General features: G+C 33.9%; 1 protein-coding gene across 1 annotated transcript in view; it reads left to right on the top strand.

Annotated features, from left to right (window-relative positions):
- The window catches only part of GRIK2 (glutamate ionotropic receptor kainate type subunit 2), a 364,539-nt gene that overhangs the window by 134,009 nt on the left and 207,711 nt on the right, over positions 1-22,819 (top strand). The window contains exons 4-6 of the mRNA XM_065735652.1: positions 6,022-6,203; positions 9,618-9,671; positions 12,553-12,726. Coding sequence (XP_065591724.1) covers positions 6,022-6,203; positions 9,618-9,671; positions 12,553-12,726 — 410 coding nt within the window. The remainder of the gene's footprint in view (positions 1-6,021; positions 6,204-9,617; positions 9,672-12,552; positions 12,727-22,819) is intronic.

The raw sequence follows: 22,819 nt of genomic DNA, 5'->3' as shown, positions 1-22,819 counted from the left end.
TTGCCTGCCTCGTTGAGTAAAGGAGGGAAATTTTCCTTAGTTTTTCTCCTGCTGTTAATATATTTGTAAAAGGGTTTCCTGTTCTCCTTTACAGCAGTAGCCAGCCTAATTTCAAGCTGGGCTTTAGCATTTCTAATTTTCTGCCTGCAGATCTTGGCCAGTTCTCTGTAGTCACCCCAAGTAGCCTGACCCATCTTCCAGAGGACATAGACTCTCCTTTTCTCTCGGAGTCTCAACAAAAGATCCCGGTTCATCCACACTGGTCTTTTGCTCCTCCGGCTTGACTTACAGGACTCCGGGACTGCCTGCTCCTGTGCCTTTAAGATTTCCATCTTGAAGAGCATCCAGGCTTCCTGGACCCCTTTACCCTTCAGGAGCAAGTCCCAAGGGACCCTTGCAACAAGTGTCCTGAACAGGTCAAAGTCTGCCCTCTGGAAGTCCAAGGTAATACTACAGAGATGTGCATTTGCAGGTTTTCTTCCCCCATTTCCTTATCTTTCAGGTACCTCTGGTAGTTTCTGTAGCTTCTGTACTACCTTTACAATGTGTTCCTCTGCTTATTGTTCATCACTTCTCTCTCACTTACATATGTAACCTATCAAGCAGTCACTGTACTTATCACTGTTCTTGACAGTTTTCAATTGCTCTGGTAAATCCATAATCTTCTATTTTAAATTTTGTCAGGATGTTCTCTTCCTCTGAAGAAATCTGATCATAACAAGACCTATAAAGAGGAGAGCTTTTCTTTTTAATTCTTTAACTACCCAGTTATGATCTTGAGGAGAACATGAAGTGGTGTATACTTTGTTTACCCTCATGGTTGGTACTCTGAAACACAACAAAACTTGGGAAAAATTATATGAATTGTTGAGTGCCACTCCCTGCAGTGTCTGTAATGTTTATTCATGGGAGTATTGTAAGACATTAACCTCGGAAGCCTCTATAGGCCACGAAACAATTTTTGACCATTCTGTAACCTTGGATAAGATCAAAACTTTAAAAGTCACTGAGAAATGAGGACAGCAAGGGACAGGTTGATTTAGAATGCTCAGAATTTGCTTACTAAAATTTCAGAACCTATGGACTTTCAACAGAGAAAAGCAGCATCCCTCTTTTCCTTCATTCCTTCCATTTTAACATGTCTTTGTCAACCTTAACTATCCATCCTGTCTTCATCTTCAGTGAATGATGTAACAACTTCAAAAGTGTTAGGCACTTTGCCCTTCCGAGTAAACAATATTTTAAAAGAATAGTTGCAGTGAAGAAAGAATAATCAGATTTCCTTCTAAATTTGGTATATGAAAAATGCTGAATTTGAATTTTTTGAGAGAAAACACTTTCCCCTTGAGATACTAATTCTTGTCATGTGAAACTGTCATCTCTTTCCTATGTGACATAAATCTGTTTTTATGAGCTTCCCAATTTATTGCCTGATTTCCCAGACTCGGTATGACTTCCAGTTGTTATGGTCTACTACAGATTTTATAGCAAATGCTTGGTGCAACACAGGACTTTTCCACTAAAATGAGGGAGAGAAAGTGTCCAAAACTGAAGGCCGTACTCTAATGCTGAAGATGAGATGGCCAGGGAGCACACGCATGCCACTAGGATGAGCTGAAAGGGAACAGAGAAGGATCCTGTGACTTGCTAACAGTTTTATCTTTCTCTCTGAGCAGAAAATGGAAAAATTCAAAGTAACACAAAGTCCTCTGGGGTACATAATTATTCTTCTCTTCTGAGACAGATATACCTGGAACTATCTGTGATCCATGGAACTGGGGCTTTGTCTTCACCTGCTTTTTTTTTTTTTTTTTGAATTATCTTCTTCTCTCAGTGTGATACAAGTAGTTCAAATAGATGTATGTCTCTAGTTTATAGACTTGACAGCTTGTACATCAGCTGCTTATATGGCAGTGCTATTTGATTGGAAGTAACTTTATTTAGAAGGATGGTTTTTCTGTCTCTCTTCTCGGTCATATTTAACTACTGAGTATCAAATGCCAGGTTTTTTCTTTCCAACAGTGTGTGTCATACTATCTGTCCCAGATTTTTTGGAGTTCTTAACTGAAAGTGAATAGAAATCAAAGAGAGTGAGAAACTGGCAGGACTTTATCTTTGAAAAATCAGAGCTTTGAAATGCTACCCTCTGTCAGTCCGAATTTATCTTAATTTTTTTTTCATTTCAAGAGCACACATTTCAGCTGCTTTATTTTTTTAGCCTTAAAGATCTGTAAAGGTTTGGAGGCAACCCATAAGGAGTTTTTGGTGACACAGTATCATCTGTTATTTTTGATAGTCATTACTGTCAGTATTGTATGCTAGATTTTTTTGTCAAAACATTACCTTTTGAAGAACTGTTCTAGATTATCTGAATATGATAATCTGTAGTAGATGCATAATCTTCTCAGTTTAAAAATCCTACCAAACAAAGAACTCAACAACTCTTCAAGATAGAATCACAGAATTGCACAGGTTGGAAAAGAACTTCAAAATCATCAAGTCCAACTGCAATCTAACCATACTATCCTAACTCTAATAGCTCATCACTAAATAATGTCCTTGAGCACCATGTCTAAATGGATTTTAAATGCATTCAGGAATGGCGACTCAATCACATCCCTGGGGAGCCTATTCTGGTGGTTAGTAAACCTTTCTGTAAATAATTTTTTTCTGATATCTAACCTGAACCTTCCCGGCACAATTTGAGGCCATTTCCCTTTGTCCTCTTACCTGTCACCAGTGAAAAGAGAAAATCATAGAATCAAGAATCATAGGATCACCAAGGTTGGAAAATACCTGTAAGACTTTTCTGTCCAACTGTAATATGGCTCATGTTTATTTAGTTGAGGTATTTAGAAATCAAATCAAATCCATTTAAGTTTCCATTAAATACTTTGATTCATTTTCTCTTAATACAAATACATCATTTGAGGTAAGTGTGGTAGGCTTTATTGAAATTATATACCTTATTTTCCTTTCAAGGCAAAACAGAAAAAAAATGTAATAAGCAAAGCAAGACAAATCTAAAATTAGATACACCAGGTATAATGTAATGAGTCACAATTGTTCTTGTTAAAAAGTTTCCAATTGGCTGTTTCAAGTAAGTTATTAGAAATAATCTGGAAAGTATGGAATTATTTTTCATCCATTCCTGAGCTAAAATATTTTGCTCTAACCTTAAATTTTGTCATACTGTTCAGCAGAAAAAAGTACTATCAAGTTTCAATATTTGCTGTTAAGATCCTATAGAAATGTTTCATAGAAGATTATTTAGCTATATATATATATAAATATATTGTCTATGTTTGTGTATGTGTGTTCTAGGAGTGTTACCAAAAATTTGTGATGAGATAAAAAATGTTGTGTCCATGAGATAGACCTGTGAGTGACAAAAAAAAAAAAAAAAAAAAAAAGCCCTAAAATTAACTGCATAGCAAGGTTGACTTCAAGGAATTTCTACCCAGCTGACCATGAGCTAAACTAATGCTGTGTTTTCCTGAGAGTTGTTGTTTCTATATTCTTCATAAATCCCTCAAGCAAGATGAATCTGTGTGGGCTGTTTAAAACTCTGAATTGATTCAGAAATGAATTCAGCCATCCCCACTGCTTTTAGGCCTGAAAGAAGATCTATTGAATTCCTATGCCAGATCTACATTTCTCCAGTCTTAATTTTGAAAGATTTCACATAATAAGCTATAATTCGTGTTCCAGCTAATTCCATCAGTATTAAGAAAATAATGTGGATTCTTTGGAGGGTCAAAAAAGGAGGAATGATGAAATAAAAGTGTCTGATTTTGTCTTTCAGATATTCTATCTATTTGTCTGATTTGATTGGAAATTATTAGAACTAAGGCTGCTTTACAGTCTAAAAGCATCATGACAAAAGAGTCATTGAAGTATTATGTTGTTAAAGGCTCTCAGTGTTATGTCCTTTAACAGGAAACGTGTTTTGGAAAAAGTATACTCACCAAAACAAAAGAAATTCTCTGTATTGAAGAGCTTATCACAACTTCTTGATGAGACTGTAGTATACTTTCATGCTTTATTACATATTTTTAATGAAGTCAAGGCAGCTTTGACATTCATTCAGTTGCTTTTGATACAGTAAAGTGAGCTATTTCAAAATTTAGAATCACTTTATATAGGCCTTAATCCTGCTGAAAATACTAAGCAGAGGTTCTATTTTTTGACAGTTCAGTGAATGCACCAAACTATATGTGGTCTGGAAACAATATTAACAGTAAGTCCTGTATTTAGTGGTGTTTTGAGGCCTGTATTTAGCAGTGTTCCTCAGGGGTTGGTGCTGGTCTGGTCTTGTTCAGCATCTTCATCAATGACCTTGATGAGGGGATGGTATCCACCCCCAGCAAATTTGCTGAAGTATGAAGCTGGGAAGAATGTCTAACGCACTGAAAGGCTGTGCTGCCATTCAGTTTGACCTAGACATACTGGAGAGATGGGCAAAGAGGAACCAGATGAGGTTTAACAAGAGCAAGTGTAGTCTTGCACCTAAGGAGGTTTAACTGCATACGACAGTGAAGTCTGGGGGATGACCTGTTGGAGAGGAATTCTGTGGAGAGGAACCTGGGGCTCCTGGTGCACAGCAGGTTGGCCATGAGCCAGCGGTGTGCCCTGATGGCCAAGAAAGCCAATGTTGTCGTGGGGTGCATTAAGAAATAGAAGAGCATGGCCAGAAGGGCAAGGGAGGTGATCCTTCCCCTCTACTCTGTCCTGGTGAGGTTTCACCTGGAGTGATGTGTCCATTTCTGGGCTCCCTGGTACAAAGACGGGGATCTCCTTGAAAGAGTCCAGCAGAGGGCTACAAAGATGATAAGGTGTGGAACACCTCCCTTATGAGGAAAGGCTGACTGTCTTGATTCTCTTCAGCCTTGAAAAATGAAGACTCAGAGAGGATCTGATCCATGTCTATAAATATCTAAGGTGCGGGAGGCAAAGGGGTGAGGCTGGACTCTTAGCAGTGTGCGGTGATAGGATGAGGGGAAATGGCCACAAACTGAAGCATAGGAAGTTCTGCACAAATGTGCGTGGCAAATTCTTCACAGTGAGGGAGATGGAGCACTGGCACAGGCTGCACAGAGAGGTTGTAGAATCTCCTTCTCTGGAGACATTCAAAAGCCACCTGGGTGCCTACCTGTGCAACCTGGACTAGGGAGCCTTTTTTGTCAAGGGGTCAGATTAGATGATCTCTAGAGATCCTTTCCAACCCCTATGATTCTGTGATTCTCTAACCCTTTTTACTGCCACCGAGTACCCTCCTGTGCAAGAATGCAGCTAGCACACCATTTTTTGCTAATACCGAAATAAACTGCTTTATTTATGAAAAACCTTTATTTATGCTGTTGAAGACAGTTAAACAGCCTAATATTCAATACTTGTCACAGACCAATCAATAATTTGTATGCTACACCATATGCTGTCATGATGCTGTGAACAAGAAGATTTTGGGGAAAACACTGGTGCTTCTACTTCCTTAGTTAAGGTTGAGTAATCCAAAATGAAATTGTAAAGCATTGTAGAGTACTGCAAAGACAATAGTCATCTTCTTCACTGCTGCTTCTGTGTTTTGTTACCTGTATAAACAAAAATGAAAAATTGAGTACTAACGTGAATTATGTGATGATGTTTGATATTTAAGCGTTCTAGAACTTTGTGTCTAAACTGGATAGATTAGGTAAAAGATTATCTAGTCTGACTATAAACTATTAGTCTGGGAAGAGCAATAGTATAGTTCCATGATGGAAAATTTGTCTGTCTTAAGATGATACCAATTGAAAGTACTTAGTGTCTGCTAATATTAAGGAAAAAGAAAGTTATAGGAAAGTATAGGGAGTCCACATAGTTTGTTTTTTTTTCTAATACAAGTCTCTGTATCAGCTGCAGCATACTGAGAAGGGAGATAAATTCAGAAAACTTCGAATGTTCATAGTAAGTTGTCCTGCTAGCAACTCAGGTTCCTGTTTTGATATTTTTCCTTTCTTTGACTCTTCTGTTTTCTTTAAGGCCTTATTCGATTACAAGAGCTCATCAAGGCTCCATCACGATACAACCTGAGACTAAAAATCCGTCAGTTACCAGCTGACACGAAAGATGCAAAGCCATTGTTGAAGGAGATGAAAAGAGGAAAGGAATTCCATGTAATCTTTGATTGCAGCCATGAAATGGCAGCAGGCATCTTGAAACAGGTAATCCTCGTTTTGCTTTAGATGACTTAATCTTCTTCATTCATAATAAATGCAAGTAATATCCAGTTTTAATGGCTTTCAAAAAGCTGTTAAATTGTATGCTAGATTTACTGAAGCCTAACAGAAAATCAGCCAGGGATTTCAGAGATAATTTTATTGGTACCTGTGACGATAACTGCTGCAATTTTATTTATATGTATATATATATATTTTTAATGAAACAGCTTGATTTGTGCATGTGAGGAGAGGAAAGGTATTTCACAATGTATTTTGCAGGGAAAAGGTTTACCTTGGTATTTTAGAGAATTAATGCTTTGAGCAAGTGTTTTAGATGCTTGCTTAAAGTTTTTTTTTTTTTTTTCCAGTTAAAGCTTCTAAATGGTGTACTTTTAATCATATAGTAATATTTGAATAGTATACTATTAAACTAGCACATTAGTGTAATCCTCTGGTAGGACAGAATTAATTGATATTTTTAGAGCCATAATTTCCTACTTTACTAATAAGACTGTGAAGGACCTGAATACATTTGGACAGATGCTTTCAAAGTATTTTCTCTACTGCGTAGAAGTAAGATGAGTATGCAGGATATAGCAGAATCCCAAATAGTTACAGTATATTTATTGCTGAAGCATATTGCAGAGCTGTCTTACAAGAGAAGATGGCAATATATGAAGGATGGAGCTTGTAATATAGCTGACTGTAATCCTGAAGTGTGCAAAAAATGCATGCCTTTGTGTATCATCTTTAATGTAGTAAGCTATCCCCAAAGAACTGGAATTCCTTGAAGAGTATTTTTCTCCTAGTTTTTTAATTGAGCTATGACTTGCAATTAAGTTAGGAAACATACCTGAAACCAAACAGTTTTACATTTCTAACACTTCTAATGCACTGCTTTAAGTGACTGTAAATCATATTCATATTGCGATGCTAGCATGTTGTACTGTTTAGTTCAAAAACAAAGTAAATTCATCCGTTAAGATTTGAAAAAAGATCTCTTGTTAATGGTACCTCAGGGTACAACTGTGGGAATAATTAAAAGAGTTGGTAAACATACATGCATGCTATCATTTGTTGCTTTATTGTACATAAATTAAAATTCCTTTATTAATTCATGGTCATTTTAATATCTGCTGACAGTTTTTGGTCTTCACTTAATGTAAGGCAGTGTAGTCAGTCCTATTGTTTAGCTCAAAACATTAAATGTGTTTTTAATTCCTTAACATCTTAAAAATGCAGATGGAAAATATATATTAATAGCAGTACAAAGCTGAGGTACAACAAATAACTCAGCATACATTATTTATAGTGTACTTGGTACTTTTTAGATGAAAAGAAACTTTTATTTCACTGCATACAACATTGTGAAAAAAGTATGCATACAGAGAAATAGGAAGAAAATGAAAAACATTCTATATTTAATCATGTTCAAAGATCTGAGATGAGCATGCAACTTCTTTAAATCAAGAATCAACTTCTTTAAATCCTGAAGAATATAAAAAGAGATTACAGGAACAATTCTTTAATCTTTTATACAATTTCTGTAATCTTTTAGTTTTTCATCCAACTCCACTATTGTAATGTTTTAGAAGTGTCTAAAATTGGTAGTTCTTCAGCTGAGCGTGACTTCTGCTTCCAAAATTGAAAAAAAAAGCATGCTAAGAAAATCTTCTATGTGATAATATCATTCCAAATGCACTGTGTATAAATGTTTGCTAAATTTAAATATAAATATAGGCATTTATTTAGGCAAAGCTTAGTTTGGAAACTTGAATTGACCAAATTTCTCTGGAAATGGAGGGAAGACATGACAAGGGATTTCTTCCTGGGATTATGATTGTAAGGATTAAGAATGAAAATGGAAGTAAAGGGTGGGAATAAAATCAATTTGGAAATAAAGAGAAAAGAGTACCTTGAGAGGTCAAGATCAGTGAAATGACAACTACTGTTTTGGGGCCAAAAGTACCTCATGAAAAAGAAATAAAAAACTCACTGTTGGGATGACACAATTATATCAAGGAAAATCTCAGTGGTTCCTACATTACCAGGCAACACAGAGAGTACTTAACATTGTCTTGTGGACATATTTGAAATATTCTTATGGAAAGACAGCTTGGAGGATGAAATCCCTGAGTTTAAACATTTGTTTGTATGACTTTATTAGAGAAAAAGTGGAAGTGCTAACGTGTTTGGTATTGTAAGGTTTCTACTGGGGTTTTGATATTTCTCATGAGATAATGGTTTTGCTGTGTTTACAAAATTCAAATTGTTGTTGGTAGACTGTGCTACAATTCTAAATACAGGCAAAGATATCTTTTGAAAAAGTGTTGTTACAATTTTTGCCAGTCTTGTCAAAGCTAAAATCTGATCTGCAGCTGCTATTTCAAATTTGTTTCAGCTTTTCACTTTTGTTTGAAAGAGAACATACAGACTAGTCATTTATTCCTTTCTCAGACAATGTCACAGTGAAGAAGCTTGCACAGCCTTCAAAGCTGATAATTCTTTTGTATACAAATTCTGCTATTATTGCAATTTTACAATTATTGCCTTCAGAGTATTTAAGGAGGTGTAACTAGTAGAAAATTGGCAAAGAATTCTCTTAATTCCTGGAAAGTAGGGGAATATTCCGTATTTGTGTATCTTCTTTTACATTGTTAAAGTGATGTAAAATAGTACTGTCAGATACTAAAATGTTTACATCTAGACTGTGGCAGCTTTTGTAAGTAAGAAGATATTGTGTATCCACACATATTCTTCTGATGGAGCACATGATGCAGGGGTGAGATATCATTAGCTTATTGCTTTGAAAGAATACCTAAAAATATCTATTTTTACAGAGTTAAGAAGTAAGAATAAACATTTGAAAATGTATAGTTGATAAGAAGCTATTTGATATTACATAGAAAGCAATATAGATGAAGATACTGAGACACTATGCATCTTACTAGTAAAAATTTACATAAAGAGTGTTTTCTTATATGGTTGGAAAAATGTATACTCCTGATGTATATGCTTGGGTCCTTGTTTTAAATGTGTACTATCACTAATCAAAATAGAAAAAAAAAAATCCTGTTAGGTTATTCTTTTTAGGGAGTTGGGGGGGCCTCAATAATGAATGAAAATATTGTCAGTTGAAATTTTGTGTGGCAACTTAATGCATCCATTAGTATGTAAAACTATAAGCCTCTTTCCATTTACTGCTCTGAATACTATAATGATATTCTTTGTATCAGATGATCTGGTTCATAAATTTCTTTAATAGTCAGTAATCTGCTATAACCACTAGGAAATGACTGGCCTGACCTAATTTTAGTACAATTCCAACCCGTTCTTATTCTGCAGCTTTTCATTTGCAATGCAAGTGTGATAAAAATGTGAAATCAGAAACATTAATCTTTTGTTTATTTTTTTAAGGCTTTAGCTATGGGAATGATGACAGAGTACTATCACTATATCTTTACCACACTGGTAAGTGGATTATAACAACATATGGGTGACATCCAGCAAAGTTGTTACTTTCCTTAATAATACTATCTGACAAATCAAGAAAAAAAGTCTGTATAATGAAGTGTGAGTGCATTTCGTTTTCTCTGTTGAGTTTTCTTCCTTTCAGTTAAAACTCATCAAGATGATTTAATTATTGTTCATTAGAGTGCCCTGGAAACAGTCAGATCTGAGTAAATGGCTGACTCTTTAGTACAGTTTTAAACTTCTAAATGGGGTTAAGTAGATAATAAAGTTGTGTGCATTTCTTTGTTTTCCATTGTATTTAAATCTGCCTAGATTACAGTTCATTAAGGATCTTACATCGCAAAGCCATTTCAACCATTAGGAAAAAGTGACTTGATAAAAACTGCTTGAAATGGCCTAAGTTTAAAATTCTGTGCATGTTTAAGTCCTAAACAAAGTGAATCCTTTTTGGTAGGATGGACAGTTCATCACAGAATCACAGAACAAGTTTATCAGAAGTATTAGTATGGAAATAGCTTTCTGAAAAGAAAGCAAAGTGAATTCTGAAGTCCATTAGAACTGTTAAGGCTCTACACAAGTATCTCTCCTTATAGAATGGCAGATTTTGCTATCATGGATTTAGGATTGCATTGAATTGAATTTCCTTCATTGGTCACAAATTTCCAATCTTTCCTAAATTTCTATATTTTAATGAAGATTGCATCTTTGAGTTGTATGCTATCCATTAGCATTTTATTTTCATTCTTATAGCTATTTTAAAAAATCAGATTTTCTGTCATTCTTGTTTCCTTATTAGCATGTTAGCTTTTTTAGGAGTGACAAGGACTATATTCATTTCGAGCAATGAAACAATAATTTAATGTGCACAGACAGCTTATAGATTCTGATTTTACAGAGTAGTTCTGGAGCTTGCATCAGGAATTAATTATTTTGATATATTCATTGCTTCTTACCTGACATGTTGAAAGTCCTGTCACATATTTTTTCCAGCCACAGTGTTTATAGCAGTCTGCTGTGTCCTATTCCATTCAGGGTTTAATGCACAAGATCATTAATACACCAACCTGTGTGTATTTGTAATATATGAGTATAATATTGTTTTGTATATATATGTTTTATTCCAGTGTAAACATGAGTGTGTTTGAATTAAACTATTACATCCGAGTTTTTGAGTTTTTTTCAAAGCAAAAATTGAGAGAATTTTTAAGAGAATGGTGAAACGTAGTTCTAGTTACTCTTTCATTTGAAAAATAAATGTTTTGTTTCTTTAGAATGAGGAAATGAGTTAGGTTATTTGTAAATATATAATCTTTGATGTCTGTATATCTTAAGTATCATATATAGAAAATGATATCATAATTAATACTTGTAATTGAAAACAGATAGTGCCCTGTATCTGTCACTGATTTTTTTAGAGAGATTAGTGTTAACTATTTCTTAATCAATATAATATTGAATTATATTCTAGTTTTCTAATGTACAGTATTATGTTTTCTTCAGTTCTAGTCAGTAAATAAATGGATTCAGGGAAATATTACAAATAAACTACTATTTCATGGAAATTTAAAGTATATTAAACTGAAAGCGAAGAGTAAATTAAAAAGGAAATTAAAAGGAAAGTTTGGACAATTTCTGTCTTCAGTGAAATTAGAAATACATTGCTTGGCAGTAATGTCTCATTATGTCACTTCAAAAAATTATTTAAAAGCAAATAGAAAACCTAAGATGTAAAACAAATGAAAATTAATTTGATGTGCTTAGATAAATGTAATGAGTCATGGGTATTTTGTTCATCAAATACTGAAATATAATAAACTGGCAAATGTTACACTTGTAGACAGAAATTCCTAATCAAGAATAGGTCTGTGTTTGCAAGCATGATTGGTAGATAGGAAGAATGCTTTTGGTTTAAATTAAGCCATAATCAAAAGCTTCAAAAGGTGCAGGCCATGTCTCCCTGTCCCCTCCTCCCATTTAAATGTCTAAAGATACATAGCATTCATACAGAGAGAAAGTTTAGGAAGACTGTTCTGTTTATCACGTAAAGTCTATTTCTGGTAAGCAAAAACTAACTACTAGTAGAGCAGATATAGTGTTTGCTTAGAAAGTAATACCTATTTGTTTCTATGGAATCTACAACAGATACAGAGAATACAGTACCATTTGATAAAGTGGATTCTTGGATAAAAAGCACTGTTTATCACCACATTCACCACCGTTTGCTATGCATTTTCACCAGTTGTGAACAAGAGTCCGAATGCCACGCTCATAAAAATCTGCATGGCCATCCAAAATGTTGCTTGTCTTTCACACTGCTGCCTCCACTGCTATAATGTACCACCCATCACATCACTGTACTAACGTTCACTGTTTGGTATCCATAAACATTCAGCAAGCATTGATGAATGTTACTGAATGCCATTTTTTCAGCACACAGGATTTCAGTTAAAGCCCTTCTCTTCTCATATGTTTCCATTCCAGACACTATTTTGTCAGACTTCCTCTCTGATTTCATCTGTTGCAGTCCAACAAAATTTAGTGGTATGTTGGAGTGAATATTCAACCTCCACTGCCATACCACCAAAATCTGCCTCTGACATTGTGGACCAAAAGACTAGAATAGAGCTCATCGTTCCACTGCTGAGCTTAACGTTTCCTAAAAGATGTGTTTTGTTTTGTTTTGTGAAATTAATTAAAGTTATTCTTCTGTGATCTGGATTGCTGGTCAGCTGAGTAATTTGGCCTGAGTTATTTAAAAAATGCAGTCCTCCAAATAAACAGAATATATTTCTTTGCATATGCATAGTACTGTGCATCTTGGTCTCAAAGATGAAAATACCATATATCAAAATATTTATGTAATGTTTATTTTTTTCAGGACCTGTTTGCCTTAGATGTGGAACCCTATCGGTATAGTGGTGTTAATATGACAGGATTCAGAATTTTAAACACAGAAAATAGCCAAGTGTCATCTATCATTGAAAAGTGGTCTATGGAGCGATTGCAAGCACCTCCTAAACCCGATTCAGGCTTGCTGGATGGATTTATGACGGTATGAATATCAATGTTTAGTTACTTTTTTTGTATATGCTTGTGAACATACCCCCTGCCATCCCAGTTTTTCATTTCTGTGACTGAAAGTTATTTTGAGTCAGGAGGCGATATATTATCGTGATTATTATTCAGACAATAACTGTTTTTTCTTTAATATTCTACAGACGGAAAACATTTCGTCACTGAAAATAGTGTAGCATCATGTCAAATCCCAGCCAAAATCAAGCTAAATCATATTGCCTCTTTGTTTTTCTGTCTTATTCATTTAGGTAGATCTTTAATAACGTTTTCTATTTCACATCTGCATAATTCCTTTTTTTAAAACATAATTTAAGAAAATTACAAAGAATTATGTCTTTCCAGTTTCTATGTGCTGACTTAAATAATATTCTATTTTTTAATATATTTTCTTACATTGCTGTTATTCTCCAATTTCTGCTCAGTTCCTGGAATTGAAAATCACTTTCATCCAGATAAACTTTTATTGCTGAGTTCTGTTTCTTGAAGATTGATATCTTAGTCTTATTGTAGCTATATAGATTGTGTTAGATGAGCCATGCAATATAAGTAATCTTGTGAACAACTGTTTCTGATGATAAGATTTAAAGATTTTGTAGATATTAGATAAAAAATGAAAATACATATTTTTAAAAGTTAATTTCTTTTTGCCTTGATTTTTGGAAAATTATCCTTTAAAATATTTTTTCTTCTATTTTTTAGTTATATATAGTATTTAACATATGATTAATTTATGTAATAATTATGCTGCACTTCTAAAGTGTTACATGATGGGATTTGTAAAGATTCATTGTTAATTTCTGTAATTCCAAATAAGCAACTTTTGGAAATGTTTGAAGGATACTTCTATTTCATGTAGAGCTACTGATTACTATTTGAAGGCATTCTTTCATGCTTCTTTGTCTGCATTAATATTTTCTTTAATTTTTAAATTTTTTGCAAAGTAAAAATTGTAGCAATTCATCTCACTCTTTGAAGTTGTATATTTTATGTATTAATCAAAGATTTAATTGACCCCAAACATTTTAATGCTTACCAAGATCAGTAGCAGCAATTGCATTATCAAAACACTGGGCTGTGTTCAATAAAGTCACAGAGTGATGGAAACTGGAATAGAGTTCCAGGAGCCATTCTCATCATTTTGTTTTTCATGGTGCTGTAAAGAAAGCAACATTCTTAGATAAGCTTGTGTTGTGATGCAGAAGCTTATCATTACTAGTGTGTTATTGCATGGGACTGTAGATTACAACAATGATTTCCCTCAGAATAGAAAAAGATAAAGACATGCATGAAAAACATATAGGATTCTCTTTCTGACCCTTAAGAGCCCTCTTTATACTTCTGTCTGCTTTCTGTAGTTACCACAGGAACCAAGTATTCATACTAACTCTGACAAATATTCTATGGGGGTTGTTTATGGAGGTGAAGCATATACATGCAATTTGATTACTTGTGTTTTAAATGCTTGAGATATGCAAATAGAATTTCAATGATATTTAAGCACCTAAGAATCTTAAGTTTTAAGGGGTTAAAAGATGTTATGATCTAGCACTTAGAAGCAGAAAAGACCAAAACAGGATATGAATTTTGGAAGAAGTACATTTGGAAGGCATAAAATAAATCTATGTTATGACACCTTTGCACAAAGTTCCTTCTGTACTCAGTGGAATAAAGTAAGTCATTTTATTGACTGTCAACAATTGTTAGGTTAGACAAATTTGACTTCCATTTCACTGTAGTTAATGTGTATTTAAAGTCAGAAATACACTGAGGAATTAAAGATGCTGCACAGATATTGATTGCTGCTAAGGAATACTCTATTAAAGGGATGCAGGCTGATCTGGAAAAGTTTTTATTTTCATTGGTTACTAATGATGGCAGTTTATCTAGAAAAGTGGTAGCAAAATATATTTCTCAGAGCAGAAACCTCAGGCAAGTCTGATTGGTTTCAAGTGGTATAAAACCAGGAACTTTTGGATCACAAAATTTATAAACTCAGTTGATTTTTGTGTTACATCCTTCTTCCTCCAAAGTTTCCACCATATGCAGATCAGCTTAGACATCATGTCAGAGTTAGAACTGTCAATTTAACTCTGACATTTAATATTTTATTTTTAGTAATTCATAGATTTCTCAGTGTTAAAGTTTACTGGCTTAAAGCTATTTTCTATAGACATATATAACTCTCTCATTAGTATACCAACATCATAAATAAAGTATGAAATTTCTTCTCACCCCTTTGAAAGATTCCAAATTAAATCTCCAATGGTAGAGCCTATTGATTGAATTAGACCACTTCTTTCTTTGTTTCCAGGCTGCTGCTCAGGGCAACTCTGGGAAGGGTGATGCTTTAGCATACTTGAAAAGATTAGAGTCAACAACAAAAAACAAAACATTCTGTCAGACTGCATTCTCCGTTTTTCAGCTTCCAAATTTCATTTCTATGGTCTTTAAAACAAAAACAAACAAACAAACAAAAAACATTTCATCAACTTAATGAATGCTATATCAATTTTAAACTAAAAATGTTATCCTGTAATGTGGGGAATTAACACAGCATATCTGATTTCTTCTTTCTTTCACTCAATTGAATCTGGAAATATTCAATATCTTTAGTTTTGGATATATTATATCAGAATACATGCATTTTCTTCACACAAGCTTCTTGTGATAAAAGGTTTTTGTATAACTATTCATAATAATCAAATTGGTATAGAAAAAATTATCAATAATGAACAGTGAATATTTTTGTTAAATCTTATTATAATAAGTGTACTGTCTTAACGTGAAGATATACTGTAAAACTGAGGAACAAAAAACTTTACTTTGGTATACCTATCTTTCTATTGAGTTTATCCAAGCAGAACACACTCAGAAAAACAAACACAATAAAACAGTATAAATGCATTCCTACATCTATAAATGACAGTCATCATTCAAACCAAGGAGATTATGAATAGAGTGATATAAGTTCAGAATTCTATTGTGCTCCTATTAATCTTCCACAGTGTTTTATGCCTCAAGTCAAAACTTAGCATTCATAATTAAGATGACCTAATGAGTTCTGCTGCTTAATTAACATGAAGTTTTCATTGCTAATTGCTTTTGCAATCATCTGATTTAGCTATCTGCTTTCATCTTACGAAGGGAAGAAAGTACTTTATTATAATCAGGTTATTAATTCTGTGTTTCATTGTTCACTTTAGTAGCTGAACATGGCAGGTGCAGGAAAGCACTGTGGTACTTGAATATACAATAGCTAATATCAATATTGGGTTTCCTCAGACAAGTAATAGTTTGGGTTTGATACATTTTGTAGGCTCCTGAGCAGAATGGTGTACTGTGCTTTCTCTTTCTATTATTATTTCTCTGTGTTTATATGTTCATTTTTTGTATTTTTTTAAGCAATAATTATTCATCCTTACCTTTCTGGACATAGTGTGATTTTCAAGCTTAGTTCCTCTCCAACAGGGAATGCCTTTCTTGGTGTATGAAAACCAGTTTTAGTAGAAATTGAGAGTACTGTTGAGTACTGAGTGCAAAAATGTAGAGCATTTTTACATACCAGTGATGGGCTCACAGTATATTTCTATGTATGAAATTTTAATCTAATTTAATAGAACAACTTCATGAATAATTAAAACAAATCGTTATGAATAAAGATTTGAAAATTGGAAGAGCTGATGTGTAGCCTTCCTTAGACAAAGAGATAGATCTAAGGATATTTACTTTGAAAATAAATGTTTATTGATCAAAAGAACAGGCAAGGTATTTCCTCCAAAGAGTTGTCTAGGACATTCAGTGTAAACTAATCATTTAGCATGATGAAATAAAAATGCTGAAATAATAATCACTTTGGAATTAAAAGAAGCTGAAAGGGAGAATAATGTAAATTTGTATAAGTATAGGTGATTTCCCTTAAATGAGTCTCCGTATTTACTCACCCAATAGATTCATATATTCAATATATTATAGTCTTTGTTTGTTCTCTGTTTCCTCTGATCACAAGAAGACATCCACTAAGTATCCGCTCAACATCCAAATCCTGTGACTCTCCTATGAACTCTAGTATATCTGAGTGCCTTTCTTAGCTTTGTGGTCATGAATGTTATTTTAATATCTCAGTTTTGTTCAATTTAACAAAGAATGATTAAAGGAAAAAAATGGTAGTTAAGTGTGAATGGTCAACAATGATCTGTTTTCAGTAATATCAAACAATTATAGTTGAAAAATCTTGAATTAAAAAAAAATGTGGCCCAGTTTTTAGCATGATAAAACCAAGGCTTACTAAAGTTTTTAATGAAAATGTGAAGTATTTCTGATGTCAGATAGTAAGACAGGAATAATACCAAGAGTACAATTCTACTGCTATGGAAGGACAAGTATGTATTTGCCAGGTTCAGTATTCTACTGAAAAAGGCATTTTGTACAATTGACTTGAAACCGTCTGCATCTCTGATTCATTTAGATTAAAGTTAGGTGAGAAGACTGATCTAAGAAGAAGCATGAGAAAATAAATACTACGGAAGTTAAGAAAGAGATTTTAAAGAAGCGATATTAAAACAGAGCTCTTAGTTAATTGATAAAGAAATCTGGGAGATGCAAAATTGGAAATGTACACTGTTAGGAATACTAGTATTTCATGTTACTATTCTCTTTTTTTTTTAATCTAATTTTGTTCTCTCCCTTTTCCTTTTTTCTTTCTTTCTTTTTCCTTTTTTCTCTTTTTTTTTTTTTTTTTTCCCCCAGTAATATACATAATTCTCTGGTTACCTTTCTCCCAGATAAAGCAAAGTTTTATGATGCTTGCAGGAATTTCTTTCAACACACTTCTGAAGTTGAATGGTCAATTGGCTTGCATCATTTGACCTAATTTATCCTTCACAACAGGATATTTTCTAACTGTAGAAAGTCATTTAAAAAGTAGCATTATTACACTAGATATAAATTCTACACTGTGGAGAAGAAAGTCCTATTAAAATTGTTTGGTTTTTTTTATAGTTACTTGGTGATGAAAAATACATTCAGTGCAAGTGTGACATTTTGTCTGGTTGAATGAGTGTTTCAACAAAGTTTAGGTGTTTACACGTTAACAGATTATGCAGCTGATTTACTTCCTTCTAATTAACTAGAGTATGTTTTGATTTCTTTTGGATAATAAATGATTTTGTATTATTTCTATATGGGACTTGATATGATAATCTCCTTAATTTAATGATGTAGTTTATTTATGGGATAGGAAGAGAACTTCCAATTTTGTGAATAACTTGTTACAAATTAGTTATTTATTATTATTTTTGTTTAAATAACAGAAGGATATTCATGAAACTGCAATTTTTCATTGTATTTAACAAGTGAGAGGAAGTTATATTAGAAGTACCTAGCAGACACAGGGTCTGGACAGAAAGATTTGATGAGAAAAGGGTGCAGTTAGGATTCATGAGGGTGAAAATTCCATAGAAATAAAAGAGAAATGTTCCTTTCAGAAAACAACCTCGGATTGTGATTTTACAGCTTCAAAGAGGAGAGCTTATTACATAGAGATCTTTGTAATTATCCCTTTAACAAAAGGTATTTTCTGGATTAGCTGAGATGTGTGCAGTAAAACAGTGTGGCAACAACAGTGCTTCAGAGGAAATACTAAACAATTGCTGATTGCTGCATTACAAGCTAGGAATCTTCCTAGGCAAATTTAACTTCATGAGTTTAGAGATTGTGCAAGATTTTGTTTATAAGATGCTTTAGAAATGAGATGTCATATATTTTGAAAATGAATCTCAATATTAAATATTTGACAATATTAAAAATTTGACATTAAGAGACAAGATCTTTCAGAAATTTGCAGTCCTATCCTTGAAGCAAAGATATGTCCAAGTATTGTGTAGCATTTAGTAGACATAAATTGGAGCTCCAATCCTGTGGAAGACATAAAATTCTACGATATGTTCGAGGATATGTGCAGATATTTGTTAATATAGTAATATTTATATAATACTTGCATGTTAGAACTCTCCTGCTACATCTTCACGAAGTAATAGAGAGAAACAGCAAGTAGGAAAATGTCAGACCTTGTGAAACCTGCAAAAGCTCATATATAGTTTGTAAGACTAGTGAGATCATAGGTTAGTTTTTGAAATAGGAATGTAAGTGCCTTTACTCGTGAAATATTCAAGTATCTGCACTGTATGAAATTTAAAGTCTAAGGACTGCAACCCAATAAACCATAATCACCTGTGTCCAAGAAGACAGTTTTCATAAGAGAAGCATTTTGAAATTCAGTTTTGTCATTCATTTATGCACTGTATTTATTACAAATTTTCAGGAAAGATGAACAAAATGTAGTATTACGTTTCCGTTTCTTTGATGTTATGAGTAAAGAATGCTCTTGTTCGAAGCAGCATAAGCAGTGAAAGCTGGTAATCAGCAGACATTTGTAAATGAATTATTCCAGTACCCACTGTGTTTACAGTCGTAGGGCATGCAATGGTGACAGTGGAGCCATGACTTAAGTAACAATGCAAATCATTTACTTTCTGGAGTGAAAAAAAAAATAATAATAATTTAGACCTTACTGTGTGCTTACCAGCCTTACAGTAGTACTGCCTGTTACTTAGTACATTGAGGGTAAACTCCAGGACCTATGGAATTCAGAGTACATATCTAATCTGTCTACCCTTTGGTTTGCTACAGGCATCCCTAGCTTAGTGATTAAATATGGTAATGTACAAGGTCTGCTCTGAAAATAATGTCTGCTATTTTATTATGTTGCCCCATAATGTCACAGCAGGAAAATGGAGGTATGGCTGAAGAGGCTGAACCTTTCTGCCAATATTCTGTTACATTTTGTTACCATGTGACAGATGGCAGCAGAGGGGCAGTCTGACAAAAACACATGTAACATGGAGTTGTGTGTGTAGCAAAAAGGCGTCATTGGAGAAATTGTACCTGTTGACGTACTTTGATGCTTAATCATAGAATCATAGGGGTTGGAAGGGACCGCAAGAGATCATCAAGTCCAACCCCCCTGCCAAAGCAGGTTCCCTACACCAGGTCACACAGGTAGGCGTCCAGGTGGGTCTTGAATATCTCCAGAGAAGGAGACTCCACCACCCCCCTGTGCAGCTGTGCCACTGCTCCGTCACCCTCACCGTAAAGAAGTTCTTGTGCACATTCATGCAGAACCTCCTGTGCTGCAGCTTGTCTGTTCCCCCTTGTCCCGTCTCCACTCACTGATGAAAAGTATGCTTGCTGAATGTTTATGGAGATCAGACAGTGGATGTGAGCACAGTGAAGTGGTAGGTGGTACATTTTAAAATGATCACAGTGATGTGAAAGAGGATGCATTCCGATGGCCACATAGATTTTTCTGTGTGACATACAGGCTCTTGTTCATCACTGGCAAAAATGCATAGCTAATTATGCTGACTTGAAAAATCATAGGGACTGAAAATCGTACATAAATATGTCTCAGAATATTCAAGTGGTTAATTTGATCAGTTTGGTTAGCTCTCTGCTCATTTTTTTTTTTTGCATTTTGAATTACAGGCATGTGTTACATTTTATGTAACAGTTAATATTTACTAATTACTAGACTATTTGACATAGATATTATAAATAAGCAAGCTTCTGGGCATATGTTCGCTCTGCTGAAAGAGCTGGAGGGCTATGTGCCTGAATGTTTTCCCATTTCTACATGCATATATAGGTTTGTCTAGTAAAAGATATTGCTTCTCCTTATATTTCTTATTTCATTGAACTGCAACAAACTTTTTCTTATTTTAGATGGGCTCATGTGCCAAGGAGTAACACTATTTTCTATCCGTAACACCATGGACTCAATTTCAGTCACCACAGAATATTATTCCTGTTCTCCACCTGCCCTTCCAGAAGTGCACAAGTCTCTTTTAAATCTGCAGTCATGTGTGCCCACCTTTTGTGGATGTGTCAAATACCTCTGAGTATTTAGATGGTTCTATAAGCCTGTGTTTAGGCAGCTTAATCAAACTTCTAGCTAGAATGTTTCAGTGACTATATTTTCCTCTTAAATAGACCTGTGGGACTATAGTGGTCACAAGCACACATACATTGAACAACCTGTTGGAATACTGAAGCATCAGCCTGGAACCGCATGTGGATTTCTTCCTGTCAGGATGGAAACAAAATAATATGCTTTCATTATTGGGTATTTTCTTTGTGAACCTGAGGCCATTGCAGCAGTCCTAAGCTACATTCAACACAGAAAATAGCTACCAAAATACCATGCTAGATGAAGTAAAGAGAATCAACTGTCACGTTGTAAAATAAATATTTCAGATATCACAGTTTTTACACTCTTCATACTCCCTCTTCCAAAGTCCTGAATATCCTTTTAGTAAGTATATAAATAGCAGAGATATGATATCCTATTTAAAATAACGAGAGGGTATGTGATGTCCTGGAAATAAAAACCAAAAAGAAAAAAAAATCCAAATTTTACTGCACAGAATTATTTATTCAAGTCTTCTGGTGGTGAAATGATGATGGAAAGGTTTTATTTTATAAAGAATATTTCATGCATGCAATTTCTCTCAACATGTGTAATGAAAAAATCCTGTTGTTTACGCTTTCTTGCTGAAAAGTCAGCATAAATATTCTCAGTAGTCCTGTTGTAGTCAATTGGGTGATGGCATTTGATGTGAAGGGAATAATTTGTCTAAATAGGTCTTCAAAATTCACCTATATGAGAGGTATAGTTTTATGTATGCTACTTTGTTACACTCCTTCACACTTCTGTTTTGGCTGAAGGCTGAGAATGTGAAGGCATTTTTGAGTATGGAGGGCAATACCCTGGACAGTTCAGAAAATAACATTTTGGAAATAGCCTACAGCTCATGATAGAATTATTGTCACTGTTGCTTATGTGAAGGTTAAAGTGCTCCTCGTTCTCAAAATGTTTGATTTCACATATAGATTTTCTACTGACTGTTTATACTTGAAATCATTGATTTTGTAGAGTGCAGGTGTTTTATATATATATATATATAAAAGGTTTCATCAGTTTTAATCTTAAATTTCACCTGAAGATTTAGACTCAATAATAAATGATGTTCATCCTTGACTATTTTGGATTTCTTAGTCTTTTATTTGCCTAAAGTACAAAGCAGTTATTCTGATAAAAATTTCATAGATTAAATTAGATTTTTGGTTTATTCTAGGTAAAATAACTCTATTTGAAGGAATGTTCTTGTCTACAATATTGTTGAAAAGAAACATTTATTTGTTTCTACATCTTTAAACAGACAAGAAACAATTTTGTTATAGTACTCCTTATTGTTGTCCTAGTTTACTGAGCATTCTGCACACTGTGATTCATACTTCATATTAATAGAGGTGATAGAAGTAGGATATATTATGCAGACCACATCATATTGTGTATATCTAGAGTTGGAACCAGGGATCATGAAGTTAACAGCTGGAGGGCTTCTAGCTTATTTCACTAAGTTTTTAGACTAATTCAGAAAGTGTTATCCACAAAACTTCTGGACTGGACTACCCTGAACTCCATGGGGAAAACTGGCATATCTACACACAGATTTTGCTCAGTGGTAGGTTTGATATAAATTTTCTAGTAGGTAGCGTAATAGTGCTTTGTATTCCCCAGAAATTTGTTGACTTTTTTTGTTTTATTATCTGCTGATTGCAGAGTGAAAATGAGCTACTGAAGATGTTGAGGCTCAGGTAATTAATTGGGTGATATATTTGTGTATTTATAAAATCTGAAGTCTGCTGTAGATGTCAGTCAAAACAACGTACATAAAATTACATAAAAACCAATATAGTAGCAATTGTTCAAAGAAGAAAAAAATGTATTTTTTAATCTGAGGATTAAATTTATTTGGGGGTTGTTTTCATGTTGTTTTCATTGATAGAATATATTTTAAAGAGTATGCATCTTCAATCTCCAAAATCTTTTGAATTCTGTGAATAGTTCTACTCTGTTTCTGCCTCTGAAAATTTTTTCTATTTTAAGGTCTCCTTTTTAGTTTATTATTTTTGGTGAGAAAGAAATTCGGGAGAATAATCAAGTACATAGG

The sequence above is a fragment of the Cyrtonyx montezumae genome, unplaced genomic scaffold, assembly GCF_038088225.1.
Source record: "Cyrtonyx montezumae isolate F1298 unplaced genomic scaffold, pur_monq_1.0 scaffold_0, whole genome shotgun sequence".
Taxonomy (NCBI): domain Eukaryota; kingdom Metazoa; phylum Chordata; class Aves; order Galliformes; family Odontophoridae; genus Cyrtonyx; species Cyrtonyx montezumae.
Note: the sequence above shows the minus strand (reverse complement) of the source record. Positions and strands in the feature narration are given on the sequence as shown.